Source organism: Microcaecilia unicolor, chromosome 3 (genome assembly GCF_901765095.1).
Source record: "Microcaecilia unicolor chromosome 3, aMicUni1.1, whole genome shotgun sequence".
Classification (NCBI taxonomy): domain Eukaryota; kingdom Metazoa; phylum Chordata; class Amphibia; order Gymnophiona; family Siphonopidae; genus Microcaecilia; species Microcaecilia unicolor.
The window spans coordinates 342,440,546-342,459,327 of NC_044033.1; the positions used below are offsets into that span (position 1 = coordinate 342,440,546).

At 48.9% G+C, this 18,782-nt stretch overlaps 1 protein-coding gene across 1 annotated transcript in view; it reads left to right on the plus strand.

The window, feature by feature from the left end:
• Nucleotides 1-11,796: 11,796 nt before the first annotated feature.
• Nucleotides 11,797-18,782, plus strand: part of SLC18B1 (solute carrier family 18 member B1) — a 75,451-nt gene continuing 68,465 nt past the window's right edge. The window contains exon 1 of the mRNA XM_030198467.1: nt 11,797-12,027. Within this exon, the coding sequence (XP_030054327.1) occupies nt 11,979-12,027 (49 nt within the window). The 5' untranslated portion in view covers nt 11,797-11,978. The remainder of the gene's footprint in view (nt 12,028-18,782) is intronic.

Here is an 18,782-nt window from a genome sequence, read left to right on the forward strand (position 1 = left end):
GAAGTGAATGGAATGCGCTGTGGCTCTGCTTCTTTGGCTCAAAGTTTGTGATATGAAACATGTGTTCTTCACCAATGAGAAAAACTTCTATCTGAACCCCTGTCAGTAACCAAAACAACAGAGTCTGGTGAGTGGGAAGAAAGCTGACATCAAGCCAACTCTTGGCTTGATTCAGCACGAAAAGTTTGCGCAGCACATGATGTCTCGGCTGATGAGTGTTTTGGTGGCAAGGGATTACTGCACTTTGTGGATGAGAAAGCTAAAACTGACTGCATATTACATTGGCCATCTTCTTAGTGGTGTTCCTAGCCTGTTTGCCACCTGGGGCAGGTCACCACTGTGCCCCCTGGTGCGTCACCCCCGAAGCGTATCACACATCTCCAGTGCATCACCCCCAACCCGAGGCACATCGCACACCCTCGGCGCATCACCCCACAAAGCACATCACACTCCCCCAAAGCACATCACCCTGATGAAGCGCATCACCCCCCGAAGCATTTCACCCCCCCCCCCCCAGAAGTGCATCACCAGACCTTTACACCCAGCAAGGGGGTGTATGAAGCAGGCAAGCAGCAGTCGGCTCTTCTGGTCCCCTGTCCCAGAACAGGAAGTAACATTAGAGGGGGCAGGGAACTGCAGAGCTGACAGCCACGCACCTGCTCCACGCACCCTTTTGCTGCCTGCACCTGGGGCAGACCGCCCGCCCTTGGTACACTACTGCATCTTCTTCCTAATCTCATCGAGGACTGCAATTGACTGCTGCCCACCAGATTCACCTTCAAGCTAGATGGTGCGTCAGCACACACAGCATGATTCGCATAGGACTGGCTCCAAGCCAACTGTCCAGATTTTATTAAAAGGACCAGTGGCCTCCAAATTCGCAGGACCTAAATCCCTTGGATTACCCTGTCTGGGGAGCAATGTTGAAGGCCTATCATAAGCTCCACCCAAAGCTGCAAACAATCACCAAACTCAAGGTAGTCCCTGAATGATTTTCAGAGAACTGTGTTTGTGAGGAGCTGGCTAAACTAAAGGTGGACAAAGCAATGGGGCCGGATGGCATATATCCGAGGGTACTGAAGGAACTTAGGGAAGTTCTAGCAACTCCGCTGGCTGACTTTTTCAATGCTTCTCTAGAATCGGGAATGGTCTCGGAGGACTGGAGAAGAGCAGATGTGGTTAGGGTTACCATATGGCTCCAGAAAAAGGAGGACAGATTGAGCCAGTCTGGGTTTTACTTCCATTGCTTTCAATGGAAGCAAAACCCGGACTGGATCAATGTGTCCTCTTTCTCCTGGAGCCATATGGTAACCCTAGATGTGGCTCCACTCCACAAAAGCAGAAGTAAGGAGGGGGTTGGGAAGTCTGACTTCTGTGGTAAGCAAATTAATGGAAACGCTTTTAAAATGGAGGATACTAAAATTTTTGGAATCCAATGTATTACAGGACCCGAAGCAGCATAGTTCCGCTAGAGGCTGGTCTTGTCAGATAAATCTGATTAATTTCTTTGACTGGGTGTTGGATCGAGGGAGACAGGTAGATGTGGTGTATTTAGATTTTAGCAAAGCCTTTGACACAGTTTGGTATAGACCAGTGGTTTCCAAACCTGGTCCTAGAGGCACCCCAGCCAGTTAGGTTTTCAGAATATCCACAATGAATATTCATGAGAGGCAGTGTATGCACCTGGACATTTTTCAGTCATAATTAAGCAAAACAAAAATGTGCATGACTAAAACTAAGACATTTTGAGCTAGACCTGAAAGAATAAGCCACAAAAAGTGCCCTAAATGACCAGATAACCACTCAAGCAATAAAGGAATGACCCCTCTTACTCCCCCAGTGGTCACTGGCCCCCTTCCACCCCCCAAGATGTAAAATAAACAGTACATATCAATCAGCCTCTATGACAGCCTCAGATATTATAGCCAGTCCTATTAGAGCAGCAAGAAGATCCCTGGAGTAGCCTAGTGGTCAGTGCAGTGCACTGTTGAGATGGGGACCCAGGCACATAATCCACCCTAACTGTTACATTTGTAGTGGAAAGTGTCATCCCCCCAAAATCCACCAAGAACCTACTGTACCCACATATAAGTGATACCTGCAGCCAGTAGGACTATTGTAGTGGTGTACAGTTGGGTACAGTAGGTTTTTGATGAGTTTTGAAGACCTGACTATACAATACAAGGGAGCAACGTTAAGATGTGTACCTAGGACCTTTTATGTGAAGTCCACTACAGTGCCCCCTAGGGTGCCCCACTGCTCTTCTCGGATGTTTATGTGGCCAGTCTACAAAGAATGTTGGCTCCTCCAACATCCCAATGGCTTGATTTTGTGCATTTTTCACTTCTATTTATTTTTTTAATGGACCACAAAGATAAATGCACAGAGCACAAAAACATCTAGCAAATAGCCATAAAAAAAAACCAGACATTTTTCTGTTTCGAAATTTGCCATATTCCCCACTTGAATTTTGGATGTTTTGAGCAAAACATCCAAAGTTGGACTTAGATGTCATATCGAAAATACCCCTCTTTATATAATTAGGGTTTGGATGTCCATACAATATGGACATCAAAATGTCAGTTTTCAGAAGTCCTAAACAAGAACAGAGCTTCTAAAATAACCACCATACCTTAATTGTTTTAGAAATGTTTAAGAAGCAACTGCCACAGCACCCTTTGGGGAAAGAGTCTTGGTCATCATCAATGGGAACATCTGGCTGCTCAATTTGGATCCCTGGGGCATGGCTGTCAGCATCAGGACCACTGCTGCAATGATTAGGCTAGGAACAATTGGAGGGTGGGGCTATAAACATAAACAGGAAAATGAAGTTACCAATGATGGCTCATGTTGTCAGAATCTAGAATCTGAACAGAGATTCCAAATTCACCAGAAGTTTTTAAATGCCAGGTCTCCTTTAGCACAGGTTAAATAACAAGCTTATAATCATCTCTTGGGTTCTTCAGGATAGTCAGCAAACAGGTACTCATAACCAGGTCTAGTTTCAGGGTCAGCAAATCCATGTGGAATAATTGGGTCACATTCCATGTACCGCAATGCCAATGAAAATTGAAGTATAATTTTTGATTACTATGGTATTAGGTTTGTTATGTTCCAAATGTCAGCCCACTTGAATTCAAAAGTCCCATAAAATCTTGACTTTTTCATTTTCTCTTTTTCTACATGGTGTTTATACCAGTATTTGTTGACTCTAAAGTCATACTTCTTGTACAAGCATTGTGGCTACCCTGTCATGACGTTGTTTGTAGTCAGTTTAGACACGTTTGCTACATTCATTTAGCAAGTGATCAATAGTTTCATCTTCTTCATTACATAGTCTACATTTGTTATTAGTAAAAAAAAAAAAAAACTATACAGAACATGAAACTACCATTGAAATGTATCTGGAAAGCGATGACCACAAATGCTCGCAGTCTAAGCAACAAAGTTCATGATCTACAAGCCCTGATGGTAGAGGCAAATTTAGGTGTAGTTGCTATCATGGAGACATGGTTCAATGACTCCCATGAAAGGGACGCAAACATACCAGGCTATAATCTATTTAGAAAGGATAGAGATGGTAGAAAAGGTGGATGAGTAGCTCTGTATGTCAGAAACAATATTAAAGCAACTGAAATGAGGGGATCTGGAGAAAGGAAGAAGCAATATGGATTGCCTTGAAAAGAGAAGATGGAACCTCTATCCATATGTGTGTTGTCTACAGATCTCCGATACAATCGGAGCAGCTTGATAAAGATCTGGTTGCAGATTTCCAAAAGTTGGGAAAGAAAAGAGAAGTGCTGTTACTGGGTGATTTCAACTTGCCAGATGCAGAATCGGAAAGAAGTAGAGAGATAGTGGATGCCCTTCAAAGTGCTCTGCTCAGACAAATGATGATGGATCCAACGAGGGAAGGAGCAACTCTGAATCTGGTGCTCACAAATGGGGAAAGTGTGTCTAATGTCAGAGTAGGTGCCCACCTGGGCAGTAGTGATCATAAGCTAGAGCAGAGGGCAGCCACTCAAAACAAGTTCTAGATTTCAAACATATTGACTTTAACAAAGAAAGAGCTGATGGGAAGGAAAGGCAGAGAAGTGGAAAGACAGTGGTCCAGGCTGAAAGGAGCTATTAAAACAGTTACTGACATGCGTAAGGAGAGTAGATAAAAGCAAGAAGAAAAGGAAAATGATATGGAGGCATACTTTCAAAGCACTTTGGGAGGCTAAGTTCCATAGGTTTCTATGGAACTTTGGGAGGCTAAGTGCTTTGAAAATGAGCCTCATAGTTCTCTAAACAAATGGCTGAGAAAATACAAAGAGGTGGTGTTCATGAAATACAGGAAAACTCAAAAAAAGGAACACAGAAAAGTATACCAGGAGAACTGAAAGAAGCCAATAGGAAGATACATCTAGCAAAAGCAGAAGCGGAAGAGCAAATGTCTAGAAATGCAAGGAATGGAGACAAAATGTTTTCAGGTATATTAATGAAAGAAGGAAGGAAGGAAGGCTAGAAATGGAATTGTGAGACTGAAAGATGGTGTGGACAGCAATGTGTAGAGCGATGAAGAAAAAGCGAACATGCTAAACAAGTACTTTTCTCGGTATCAGGTGAGTTCCCACCCAGACAGTTCCCATCCACCAATTCCCCCCGAGACAATTACCACCTAGGACAATTCTCCCCGGGACAATTCCCACTTAAGAGGGACAATTCCCACCAAGGATTTTTCCCCCCGGTCAAATCCTAAAAATCGCTGTAGCGCCCTCCATCTTTAGGGCCAGGACCAGTCACAAATAGCCGTCAGCTTCATTGAATCCATGCGGAAACCCTGATCTGAGATTATGTATCCTAGGAAGGGTAGTTCTGAGCACTCAAATATGCATTTCTCTAGCTTGGCATATAGGTGATTCTGTCTCAGACGATGTAGTACCATCTTCACCTGCTGTCAATATTGGTCCAATGAGCGAAAGAATATCAAGATATCATCGAGGTAGACAAGGATGCATTTGTATAGAAGGTCCCGGAAGATGTCATTGATGATGCGCTGGAATACTGCAGGGGCATTGGCAAGATCAAATGGCATGACGAGGTACTCATAGTGCCCATCCTGGGTATTGAATACCATCTTCCACTCATTCCCCTCTTTGATCCGGATCAGGTTGTAAGCACCTCACAGATTCAATTTGGTAAAAATACAGGCCTCCTGTTCCTGATGGTTACTGTGTTTAAGCCCCTATAATCAATACAGGGGCGCAACCCCCATCCTTTTTCCCACCAATGAAAAACCCTGCTCTGGCAGGAGATGTGGATGGGCGAATAAAATCCTGTTGGAGATTATCTTTGATATGTGGTCATGGCATCAGTCTCAGGATGCCCCTTGGAGGCATCTTCCCAGGTATCAGATTGATAGGGTAGTCGTTGGGTCGGTGAAGCGGCAGGATCTTTGCTCACTGTTTAGAAAAACATCCGCATTGCCTTGGTAGGGTCTGGGAAGACCTGGTTGGGTATCCACCTGACAGGTGGTTAGTGGGAGGACTGGGGTCACCTCAATCATGCAGCAGTGCTGGCAGGGTTGATTCCAAGCTTCGAGCTCTCCCAAAACCTAGTTGATTCGGGGATTGTGTGTTTGCAGCCAGGGAAGGTCCAATATGATGGGGTTCACTGCATATTGCAGGACATATAACAAGATGCTGTGACAGAACAGTGGGTTTTTAAGCCTGTGATAATTGTTTTGATATTTTCCTGGAATATATTTCTCTAGTTTGGCCAGCAGGTGGTGCATGTTATGTTTTAAGCTGTTGCAGAAAAGCGAATGATTCCTCCCTTTAGTTTAAGCACAGAGAAGAAGTGCCTGCAGTGGTGTGGCCAGCTATTTTCAAATGTCGTTGTTCTGGGCTCTGATTGGCCTGGAGTTTGAAGTCACCCAGGAGTTACTAGTTTTGTCTTCAGTTTGAGCCAGAGAGAGAGAGAGATCTGTGTCGAGTCTGCAATAAAGTTTTCCAGTTTGACCTAGTAGTCCCAGTCTCTGGAGTCATTGGTCCAGAGACTGGGACTACTAGGTCAAACTGGAAAACTTTATTACAGACTCGACACATCTGTATTTCGGCCACAGGCCTGCCTCAGGAGTCTCTGTAGTATATGTACAGGTATGATATCACTGAATAACGGGGGGTCTTTAAAAAGACCTTGGGACTTGAAACCGGCATCGCATGTGAACGTAGCTCTATCCACGAGGCAGGCCTGTGGCTGAAACACAGATCTGTGTCGAGTCTGTACTAAAGTTTTCCAGTTTGACCCAGTCTCTGGAGTCATTGGTCCACTTCATACTTTTCTTTTCTGTTTGTTGGTTGCATGGGATTTTGTTGTTCATCCACCCTGGTGGATTTCCTATCCCCAACTGCTTGAATGTTACCATATATGGAAGAGATAGAAATAGGCTGAGGCAGGTCCTGAATGGGAATGTGATAGTGTAGGACCAAGCCTGCAGTAATGAAATTACCCCCTTTCCCGGAATCAATGAATACCATTGAGGACAGTTCTGGATTGCCCTTGATAGCGGCCAGGACCAGCAGTTAAGAGTGGGGAATTTGGCTGGAAAAACCTACCCCTGCTTCCCCGGCCAGGGCTAGGTTTGCGAGTTTCCTGGCTACTGGGGGCACAGGCGGGCATAGTGGCCGTTCCCACTGCAATATAGGCAGAGATGCAGACTTCTTCTTTGCTGTTTTATGGGGTCTGCCAGGCTTAACAAGTCAATCTGCCCAGTTCTGCATGTTCAGCAGATACTGTAGTCTTGGGCGCCGAAGGTTTAAGCTGGAAAGTAGGGGCCAGGCAAAAAGCCCTGCAACTGGCCTGATGTTCCTGGGCCCATTCCCAGAAATGTATGTCCACTTTTGTGCAGAGTAGGATGAGTTCGTCAAGAATCATGGGAAGGTTGTGCCCCACCATGATCTGTGGGGAGAGACCTTGCCAAAATATGACAACCAGGCTCTCATTGTTCCATTGTAATTCAGCTGCCGAGGTTCGGAAGTGGATGGAATAATCACCCAAAGTCTGCTGCCCTTGTCTTAATCACAACAATTCTGAGGCTGCTGAGGACACCTTTACATAGGTAGAGTAGTAATTTGTTAAAACTCGTAATCAGTGTGTCATTTGGAGGGGCTGACTACAGGGACATGAATTTGGTTGAAACCTGGGAGCATTTAAAATCTTTTTGTGTGTGTGTGTGTGTTCCCCCGCCCCCCCCCCCATGCCTAGATCAAAAGAGAAAGATGGTTTGTGGGAACTTGCTCCTTTTGCTTTGTGGAATGCAGTGCTATATTATAAAAATGCACTTAATATTACTTATTTCTACTATTTAAAAGACAGATATTAAATAATGAGGACAGAGCTACCTTCATACAGAAATCCAGTCAGTCTAAACGTACCATTTCCAGTTCTGTGATATATATTTATTTCTTCTTCAAGTCAGTTTTCAACAACATTTTCTCAGTTATTACTCAAGTGTGAACACAATTATTCTATCTCACTGTATTTCCAGTTTTGACACAATGTAAATCACCAGGGCTTTTTGCCTGGCCCCTACTTTCCAGCTTAAACCTTCGGCGCCCAAGACTACAGTATCTGCTGAACATGCAGAACCGTGCCGATTGACTTTTTAAGCTTGCCAGGTGCCCTTGGCCTGGATTGGCCACTGTTGTGGACAAGATGCTGGGCTCAATGGACCCTTGGTCTTTTCCCAGTATGGCATTATTTATGTACAAGGACAAAATATAAGAAAACCAATGGACTGCATTTGGATCCACTGTTTGTTTGCTTGTCTTTGTTCTCCTGTGGAGAGATCACCTTCTGTGGGTGTTTGCTTAGGAGCTTATAGCCCATTTAGTTATGTTTAAACAAATGAGAGATCCTTATGAAAGAAAATATTTACTTTTATCATTTTGACTTATGAAAACCACTTATTATTATTATTATTAGCATTTGTATAGTGCTACCAGACGCACGCAGTGCTGAACACCTGATACAAAGAGACAGTCCCTGCTCAAAAGAGCTTACAATGTAAATAATACAGACAGACAAGACAGTTACGGGTGAGGGAGTAATAGGAGCTAAAAAGCAGCAGTGAAAAGGTGGGTTTTCAGCATAGATTTGAAAACAGGTAGAGATGGAGCTAGACGTATAGGTCTAGGAAGTCTATTCCAGGCATAAGGTGCCACGAAAGAAAAGGAGCAAAGCCTGGAGTTAGCAATGGAGGAGAAGGGGGACAACAAGCGAGATTTGTCCAGTGAGCGGAGTCACGGGGAGGAATGTAGGGAGAGATGAGAGTGGAGAGGTAATGGGGGGCTGCAGAGTGGATGCATTTAAAGGTCAGTACGAGAAGTTTAAATTGAATGTGGAAGCGGACAGGGAGCCAGTGAAGTGACTTGAGGAGTGGGCTAGTGTGGGTATAACGATTCTGGCGGAAAATAAGTCATGCCACAGAATTTTAAACAGATTGGAGAGGAGAGAGATGGCTGAGCGGAAGACCAGTGAGAAGTAAATTGCAATAGTCCAAGCGAGAGGTGATAAGGGTGTGGATAAGGGTTCTGGCAGCGTATTCAGAAAGGAAGGGGCAAATTTTGCTAATATTGTAGATAAAGAAACGACAGGTTTTGGCGATCTGTTGAATATGCGCAGAGAAGGAGAGAGAGGAATCAAAGATGACTCCAAGGTTACGAGCTGAGGAGACAGGGTGGATGTGAGAGCCATTAACAGAGATAGAGAAAGGGGGAAGAGGGGAGGTGGGTTTAGGGGGAAAAATGAGAAGTTCAGTTTTGGACATGTTGAGCTTTAGATGGCGTTGAGACATCCAAGCAGCAATGTCGGACAAGCAGGCTGAGGTTTTGTCCTGGATTTTGTCCCTAAAACATGCTCAAAACAGAATAATCCATTTGTACAAAAGAGATGAAGAGAAGATGTAATTCCATGTGCCCCAATGAAAGGGGAGTTTAATTTTACTTTCAATCTTTATAACACCAGGCTTGCCAAGGTAGATTACAACAACAGTTAAGATGAACCCATCAGTAAAAGGATATCCTCACTGAAATTTGGCATGCATTATTGTATTATATAGAACAGTGTAGAAAAATGAGCACAAAATACAGCCTTTATTAGTGTTGTTTCCAACAGGTACAATAATTTTTGAAGCTGTTTTAGTGATATTCAGTTTTGATTTCAAGATATTTATATCTACATATGGGATGCTTTCATATAAATTAAAAAACTGTCAAATACTCAAATAAGTGAGAAAAAAATCTTTTATCCTCCACTTTTAAGGCACTGCCTATCCAACTGGAACTGCTTTTGACTTTTTACAGATGAATCACCATATGCAGTCCCTTATTTCTAACTAGTAAAAAAGGCCCGTTTCTGACACAAATGAAACGGGCGCTAGCAAGGTTTTCCTTGGAGTGTGTATGTTTGGGAGAGTGTATGTGAGAGTGACTGTTTGAGAGTCAGAGTGAAAGTGTGAGTGTGTGAGAGAGAGTCTGGGTGTGAGTGTGTTTGTGAGAGAGTGTGTGTGAGAATGAGAGTGTGTGCAAGTCTGTATGTGAGACACAGTGTGAGAGAGTGTGTGTGTGTGGGCAAGAGAGAGAGTGTGTGTGTGAGACACAGATTCTCTGTGAGAGTGAGTGTATGACACCAAGCGAGTGTGTGTGTGAGCCGTGCCCTCCCAATCCATGGCCATCTGTCCCCTGCCCCCTCCATTCATCCTTTTCCAGCAATTCCCCTCTGTCCCTGAGTCGTGCCCTCCCAATCCATGGCCATCCATGTTTGTCTGTCACCTGCCCCCTCCATTCATCCCTATCCAGCATTTCCCCTCTCTGCCTGAGGCCTGCCCTGCAATCCATATCCATCCATGCCCATCTGTGCCCTCCATTCATCCCTATGCAGCAATTCCCCTCTCCCTGAGTCCTGCCCTTCCAATCCATGCCCATCCATGCTCCTCTGTCACCTGGCCCCTCCATTTTTCCCTATCCAGCATTTCCCCTCTCTGCCTGAGGCCTGCTCTGCAATCCATATCCATCCATGCCCATCTGTCCCCTCCATTCATCCCTATCCAGCAATTCCCCTCTCCCTGAGTCCTGCCCTTCCAATCCATGCCCATCCATGCTGATCTGTCACCTGGCCCCTCCATTTTTTCCTATCCAGCATTTCCCCTCTCTGCCTGAGGCCTGCTGTGCAATCCATATCCATCCATGCCCATCTGTCCCCTCCATTCATCCCTATCCAGCAATTCCCCTCTCCCTGAGTCCTGCCCTTCCAATCCATGCCCATCCATGCTCCTCTGTCACCTGGCCCCTCCATTTTTCCCTATCCTGCATTTCCCCTCTATGCCTGAGGCCTGCTGTGCAATCCATATCCATCCATGCCCATCTGTCCCATCCATTCATCCCTATCCAGCAATTCCCCTCTCCCTGTGTCCTGCCCCTTCCAATCCATGCCCATCCATGCTCATCTGTCACCTGGCCCCTCCATTTTTCCCTATCCAGCAATTTCCCTCTCTCCCTGAGTCCTGCCCTCCCAATCCATGCCCCTCTTTCCCCTGCCCCCTCCATTCATCCATTTCTAGTAATTCCCCTCTCTCCCTGTGCCCTGCCCTCCTAATCCATACCCATCCATGCTCCTCTGTCCCCTGCCGCCTCCATTCATCCTTTTCCAGCAATTCCCCTCTGTCCCTGAGTCGTGCCCTCCCAATCCATGCCCATCCATGCTCCTCTGTCCCCTGCCGCCTCCATTCATCCTTTTCCTTGCCCTTCCATGACCCCCCCCCCGCATCCATGCTACTCTCTCTCCCATGTCCCAGCCTGGCCCGCCCTCTTTCCCCCCCCCCCCCCCTTCGCATCCATGCCTCGCATCCATGCCCCCCCTTCGCATCCATGCATCCCCCCCCCCCCCCCCGTTCGCATCCATGCTTCCTTTTTTTTTTTTCTTCTTCGTTTTAACTTTACCTCCGTGGCGGTTCGTGCAGCGAAGCGTCAGGGAAGGAGGCGGCGCTCCCGACGTCTAGCTTTACGTCGGGAGCGCCGCCTCCTTCCCTGACGCTTCGCTTCCCGATTTGTTTGGTTTGAGGCGAGGGCGGGGCAGAGACGGCTGGCTGGCTTGAAGGCTTCACTGGGAGTGACGTCAGATGGCTTCAAGGCTTCAAGGCTTCAGCTTGAAGCTTCCGGCTTCAAACTTCCGGCTTCACAGAACGTTGTCTTCAGAACGTTCACGGTGCGTTTTATTATATTAGATAATCTTTTTACTATTGCTTTCAATAGCATTTGCTATTGTTTTGGGTGTACTTGAAATCCCGCCTACTGCCAGCAAGCTACACCTACTGGCTTCAACCCATATAATAGGCTAGATAGCCTGGTGCCCTCTCCTGTTCTCAGTTTAACCTCCTGAGTCCTATAATGTTTCAGAATGGGCTGGTCAGAAATCCAGGAACGTCCCACAATCTCCAGCATGGAAATGGGTAACTTGGCATCTCAAACAGGCAGAGCATTCACAACCTTCCCCCCTCCTCCACCCTAGTCCTCTATTCAGCTGTAGTTTAAACCAACCTCATTTTCTCTCAGCCCAGCCTAGTACCAGTCACAAAGCCACCCACTGTCAGCCAGAGTAGTGTCAACTGTAATTGGTTTCAGGCTATCACTAATGAATACGCATGAAGACTTTTGCATGCACTGCCTCCGTTGTACGCAAATAACATCTCATGCATATTCATTAGGGATATCCTGAAAAGTGGTCTTTCTTATGATGTATGTTCGGTGCAGGCAGGTTCCAGCTGGAGAGCAAAAATGAAAGAAATCAATCAAACCTTCAGAAGCTGTAAAGAGCTGAGAAGCTCCAGATCATAGTTTGAGGGCTGTGTGTCTTTAAATCTCAGCGCTGCTAGAAGGATTGTGCAAGTTCAGACAGAAGCTCCCGCCTCTCAGAGTTGCAGCGGCGGCAGTGTGATGGGAAGCCAGGAGGGCACCGGCCAGGATCCAGGGAGCGGGATCTTAGGTAGGGGAGAGGGACTGGTAGTCCTTTCAACCATATTACAACTGGTTTAAACTTTGTTTAGACTGGAGCCTGTGCTGTTTGCGAGATGAAGTTTCTTGCTGTCCCAGGGTAGATTGTGTGTGTGTGGTGGGGGAGGGGGGTCCGGGTAAAAGACGGATCCCTGTTTGGTGCAGAGTTTCAGGAGAGTCAGACGTGTGGGATGATTGATGTTAATTGTATATGTGTGCCTGTGGCTTGCGCCTAAAATGCAGAAGTAAACCCTATTCCTCAACAGTAGTCGGCTCAAGTGGATAATTCATGTTTTGCTCAGGGATGACAGACCTGCCCTCCAACGTCCCAAAGGAGACCCGCCCCCAAAGTTGGTCTGTTAATTGATTTTACAACTTGCAGTAATGCCGACAGAACTTCCCAGGGGCGGACTGAGGGTGGTCTGGGGCACATATCTATTGAGGGCAGTTTCCAAAAAGTAGGCCATTTGTCCATGTACCATGTGAGTAAAGCTGTGTATATGTATAACAACTTTCTTTGAGTTTGTGGCTGTCAGGATTTATTTTTGCATTGACTGCAGCTGCTACTTCTACTACTTACCATTTCTATAGTGCTACAATTATAGTTCAGTGACCTGGTCCACTAAATGAAGTTTGGGAGCTAGCTACTACTGTAGGGTGTGTAGATTCCACATTTCAAAAATATCCTCTGTTCTTCAACTAGGGTTCAACGACGGGCAAGGCCACTGTTAGCAATTACGGGGCCCTGTACAGACCAATTTGGTGGGGCCCCCACCTTGCCCTGCACCGCCTAGCCCCAATCCCTATTGACAAGATGGGATTGTTTATTTTTTGTATTTCTGAAATTTCAAATATAGGCAAATCAGGTAAAACTTGTACAGAAAAGCTAAGAACGATGTTATCATAGGAAACCTACTGTAGTGGACTTGAATTGAAAATTTCTGGTTATTTTCATTGCTTAATGCTAGGGGGGGGGGGGGGGGGGGGTTCCAAATCTCATAATAGAGGAGAGTAAAGGAAAAATATTAATTAACTAAGAAAACATCCAGGAATGTGGGCAGAGTACTTTAAAATTTCTCCATTACTGCAACACCAGAGATCACTTAGGGGGCCTTTTACTAAGGCTCACTCACGTTTTTAGTGCGTGCTAAATGTTAGACTCCCATAGGAATGCATTGGTGTCTCTAACATTTAGCGCACACCCAATTTTAGTTCTTTAGTTTGATTCCCACTACATCTCCTTGTGACTCTCGGCAAGTCACTTAACTATCCATTGCCCCAGGTACAAAATAAGTGCCTGTATGAAAGGCGTTATATCAAGTCCCATTCCCCCCCCCCCCCCCTCCGTACTTAGCAACCAAAAAAGATGTCATAGTAACATAGTAGGTGATGGCAGAAAAAGACCTGCACGGTCCATCCAGTCTGCCCAACAAGATAAACTCATATGTGCTATTTTTTATGTATACCTGACCTTGATTTGTATCTACCATTTTCAGGGCACAGACTGTAGAAGTCTGCCCAACCACTAGCCCTGCCTCCCAACCACCAGTGCTGCCACCCAATCTCTGCTAAGCTTCTGAGGATCCATTCCTTCTGAACAGGATTCCTTTATGTTTATCCCACACATTTTTGAATTCTGTTACCGTTTTCATCTCCACCATCTCCTGCGGGAGGGCATTCCAAGTTAGTTGCTGTTGAGACTTGGAAGGAGGAGGAAGTGCTGCCAGAGGCTCTGCATGCTTCCAGGGGGAAGGGAGTGAGGCCTAGCTCCTTCCCCAGAAATGAGGAAGGTCCCTGGGGAGCGGTCCTCAGGAAAGCCCCAGGCCAGGGGGTCTCCTGGGGCCAGGGACCAGAAGGCCAGGAGAAGTAGTTCCCTCTCTGGCAGGGCTCCAGAGAGGAGGGAAAGGAGCCCTGTGGATCGAAGAGTGCAGGCTTCCATGGGAGGAACCCAGACCGGTACCCCCCTCACAGTGGCACGCCATCTAGCAGGTGAGGGGGGGAGAGAGCTGGGGGAGGCCCCAGAGAACAGCAGATCGGAGGAGAGAGAGGAGAGAGCAGAGGTAATGGAGATCTGCCGGGAGGCCCTACCGGTGTCAGAGGAGGAGGACAGTGACTCCTCAGAGGAGGAAGATTTCACAGACTATAGTCAGGATCCAGAGGACCCGACCAGTGGCCTGATTCAAATGGTGAGAAAAATAAAAAGCACAGAAAAAGAGGTGGTGGAGTTGGGGAAACGGGTTAAAATGGCAAAAGCCCTGTGCAAACTAGCCCCAGTGGAGCACCGCAAGACTTATACAAAGGAGGTAACCCGTTTACTCAAGCTTCTTCAAAAGAAAGAACATTTGCTGGGGGCATTGAAAAAGGGCCCTGGGAACCCTCTGAGAGAAGTTTACATCAACAGAGAAAGAATGGCCTTGGGGGGAAAAGCCCTGACAACCTTCAAACAGTCACAACAGCAAACAGAGAAGGAGAGTAGGAGCTCAGACCTTGGACCCCAGAACACCCAGGGGCCAGAGGAGCTTCCTGGGCCCAGTACCCAAAAGACATTACAGTATATGCAGTACCTTGCTAGTCAGTCTCTGGCAGCTTCTGAAGCAAGCAGGACTGGAGGTGGGGCTGGAGAGGCATGCTCGTTAAGGGAACCTGAGGTTGGAAAAACTGAACAGGAAAAAAGTTTTAAAACCCAGACTTTTCATCTTGTAGAAACAGGGGCTGGAAGTTCAGGAGAGAGACTCTTTTCTACACCAGTGGAAGCAGAACTGAAGAACTTACTTGAGCAAGAAGCAAGAGGTCAGCAGAGGCAGTTGCAGCCACAGGTTTTGTGCCCATTGCCTGCAGCAGGAGTTGAGAGCAGCAAACAAACACTGACTCCATTGCAGCTGGGGAGGCCCCGCCCACGCAGCACTGAGGGGCTGGAGGTCACGGCCAGGCAGGCTGCAGCACTGCCAAAGACTGAGAATGGTGAGGTTTTAGCAGAGGAAAACCTGGTGACAGAGAGTGCTGCAGCTGGACAAACAGCAGGTGAAAAGGAGGGGTTCTCGATAAAGAAAGCACTGGAGGATCAAGAGTGTTTGCAACAAACCAGCCTGGCAGCAGAGGCTCCAGCCAATCGGGCTGTGGGAGCAGGAAAGACTGCAGAACAGCTACAAAGGCTGGCAGGGGAAATAGCTGCAGCGCCAGAAGATTCCCCATGTGTGAGAGGGCAGGCACTTCTGGAGTGTGGGAAGCCTCATCCGCTTGGCGAAACAGCGGGGCTGGAGGATCCGAAGGAGCAGAACGTTGGAGGAAAAAGGGACCCGGTCCAGAGAGCAGGTTTTGGGCGGGAGGGAGGGGTGCTTGCCTTGCCATGCGCACCAGAAGTAAACTTAACTGGTGGTACTAGGGATTCTGATTCCGGCCAGGCAGCGGGGTGGTTGGCTCTGGGGGGAGGGGTTGATTCGACGGGAGGGGGGCAGGGGCACTGGGAGGGGACCAGTTATATAGGGGAACCTGCTCTCAAAGTTCCTATGGACCAAATCGATAGGGAGACAGGCAGGGTTTCTGTTGCAGGAGGCATTGAACTGATGGACACTGTGACTACAGGGGATACGAGTGCTCGGGGGGTGAGGGGTGCAGGGGACCAAGGTTTGCTGGTTGAAGGGGTACAAGGCATGTTGGGGGGAGGGATAGGGAGGGAGGGGAGGGAGGCTGAGAAACGGGGAAGGCAAGAGAAGGAGGATATGGTGCATCAGGAGCGGGGGGGTCCCCGCGCTGCAGAAGGGGGGGGGACGGTGGGGTGGGGGTCCGTCCTTTGCGGCGGTGGTGGGTGGAGGAGGTGGGCGCAGGGGAACTAGGGGGGTAGGGGGCAGCGGGGAAGGATGGGGAGGGGGGTGGGGGGGGAGGCCAGGTTCCCAAAAGGAGGAATGTGGTACAATTGAGATGGGTGGGGGAGGGGGGGATGCCAAGCAGGGATGCGGTCCTGAGATTGGTCCTTGGTCTAGGATTCCTCCCAGAGGACCTCTATGCCTGTATTCATCCAGTGAATATACCAGAATACGATGTCAGCTTTCTAACCCAGCGAGGCATGGAGGTCTTCTGGGAGAGATACGAAGGGGTACGGGGGAGAGGGGACTGGAAGAACTACCGGGCCGTACCGATCAGCAGACCCGACCTGGTGCAGGTAACCCTTCTTGTTCGAAATGAGTCTCTATCAGGGGCGGACCTGGCCTTCTGGCTACAACGGTACGCAGAATTGCGTACCCCCTTGTCCAAACTCCCGGACCCCAGTAGGGTGTGGGCTGGAGGTTGGGGTGCGCAGGTTAGGCTGAGGCAGGCAGGGCATGTCACCCAGCACATTCCCTCCTCGGCGTTCATCGGCAGGGATCGGATTCTCTGCTTTTATAAGGGGCAGCCACGGCAGTGTCACAAGTGCGGGTCGTTTAGACATTTTAGTATGTCATGCCCGGTTGTGCAGTGTGGAAAGTGCGGGTCTAAGGAGCATCCCACGGAGTCCTGTATGTCTATTCGGTGCAACTTGTGTGGGGGTCTGGGGCATGCATTTCGAGCCTGCCCTTGGGCCTCCCATAATGGGGGTGAGGAGGAGATAGATAGGGATAGTTCAGGTCAGGGGGAGGGGGGAGGGGAAGCAGACCATGATCAGGTTCCCGGGGCGGGAGGGAAAGGGTCCAGGGAAGGACAGGGACAGGTAGAGGGGGGGGGGCTTGGGGGAGGGTCGGAAGCGGCAGGAAGGGGAGGATGAGGGCTGGACGCGGGTGTCCAAGAAACAGCGGAGAGGAAAGGGGGGAAGCGGGGTGGGAATGGGGATAGAAGTAGGGAATAGATTCAGGGGTTTGGAAGAGGAGGGAGGGGTTGAGGAACTGGCTGGTGAGGAGGTAGAGGATGGGGGTAGCCGGCAGGACGGGTTGGGAGGTAGGGGAGAAGGAGTGAGGGGAACAGCGGGTAAGAGGAAAGAGAAACGGGGGGGGGAGGGTTTTGAGGGACAAAGAGGGGGGAAGGGTAGGGGGGGAGGTGGGTGGATCGGGGGAGGTGACGGCTGATGCAGGGAGGGCGGGAGAGGAAAGGAAGGTAAGAAAGGATGTAGTAATGCAGGCCCGTGAGGGGAGGGAGGAAGGGTCGGAGGCGGGATTGATGGGAAGGGTGGAAGAAGAGGAGGTAGTAGGGGTGGAAGAGGGAGGAGAGGAGGGGGGCAGGTCGCTTGATGATCCCCAGGGAGGGAGGGAGGTGGGTGAAGACAAAAAGAAGATAGGGAGGAAGAAAGCAAGGGTGGGGGAAGGGATGTTTAAGCTAGGGGTCCGGGATTGGGCGGAGGAGGAAGAAGAAGAGGGTGGAGGGGAAGGGACCACGGATGATGGTGTGGAGAGAAGGGAAGGCAGCCAGGAAGGCGGGGGGTGTGGTAGCGAGGACTGATGGCGGGACTGCTATTGGTGTTCGCCACACTTAATGTGGCTAGTGTCGCCTCCCAGAGGGCAAGAAGCTTGGCATTTGATGGCCTCTCTGCTGTGGAGGCGGACTGTTTCCTCCTCCAGGAGACCCGGTTGCAGACGCTAGAGGACATCCGGCGGGCAAAGAGGGCCTGGAGATGGGGACCCTCTATTTGGGGTCTGGCCGGGGAGAGGTATGGGGGGATAGGCGTCCTCTTTAAAACCAATAAAGTAGAGATTCAGAGGGTGGTGGAGCTGGGTATTGGTAGGTGTTTGGTGTTGGACGTAATATTGCGGGGGGTGGCCTTGCGGGTGATTAATGTGTATGGACCGCAAAGCAAACAGGGAAGGTCTGCATTGTTCAACAAAATTAAGCCTTACCTATACACTTCAAGGCAGTTGGTGTGGGGAGGAGACTTCAACACTATCTTACGGAAAGAGGATAGTGGGGGGGCGGGCACCACAAGTACGTTATGATGGGGTTCGACTAGCGGGGATTATGAAAGGAGCAAGGCTGGTGGATGTACATATTGCACTTGGTGGTGGGAATCAGGGTTTCACCTTTTCACGGGGCACCTGTAGGAGCAGAATTGACCGGTTTCTAGTTCGGGAAGGGGCATGTAGGCAGGCACCTAGGGTGGTGGAAGTAGATTTCTCTGACCACAGGATGGTGATGATAGAGTTGGGGGGAGGGGGGGCGTGCAAGCTAGGGAAAGGGTTGTGGAGATTGAATCTCAAATGGTTGAAGGAGGGGGTGTTGCACCAGGAGTACCTGGAATTCCTAGCAGACCAGGTGTCCATTCAGGGTGTCTTCCCTTCCCTCAGGGACTGGTGGGAAGTACTGAAACACCGCACCAGAGGGTTTTTTCTCCGTCAGGCAAGGCGGGAGGGAAGGGAGGCCACCCGGTTGGGGATCGCCCTGAGAAAGCGACGGGATAATCTAATTTCCCGGGGGGGGGAGGAGGGAGGATATTGAGGTACTGCAGCAGGAGGTTGAAAGAGTACAGTACAACCGCTACTCTTCCCTCGTCTACGAGCGGGACTTCGGGAAGCTGCTTGGTCCGGACCCGTATGACTGCTGCAAGGAACGAAGGGAGAGGAGGGTGGTGGTGGGGTTTAGGGATGAGGGGGGGGTGCTCCAAGAATCCAGGGAAGGTATTTTGCGGGTGGTGGGGACGCATTTTGGCGGGTTTTCTCGGACCTACAGTTGGGGACAGAGGCCATGGGAAGATATATTGAGGGGACCCCGGGGGTGGGTAACTGGGGGCCCCATCTTCAGGTCTTAACGCAGCCGTGGACGCTGGGTGAGGTGGAGGAGGCCATTGGG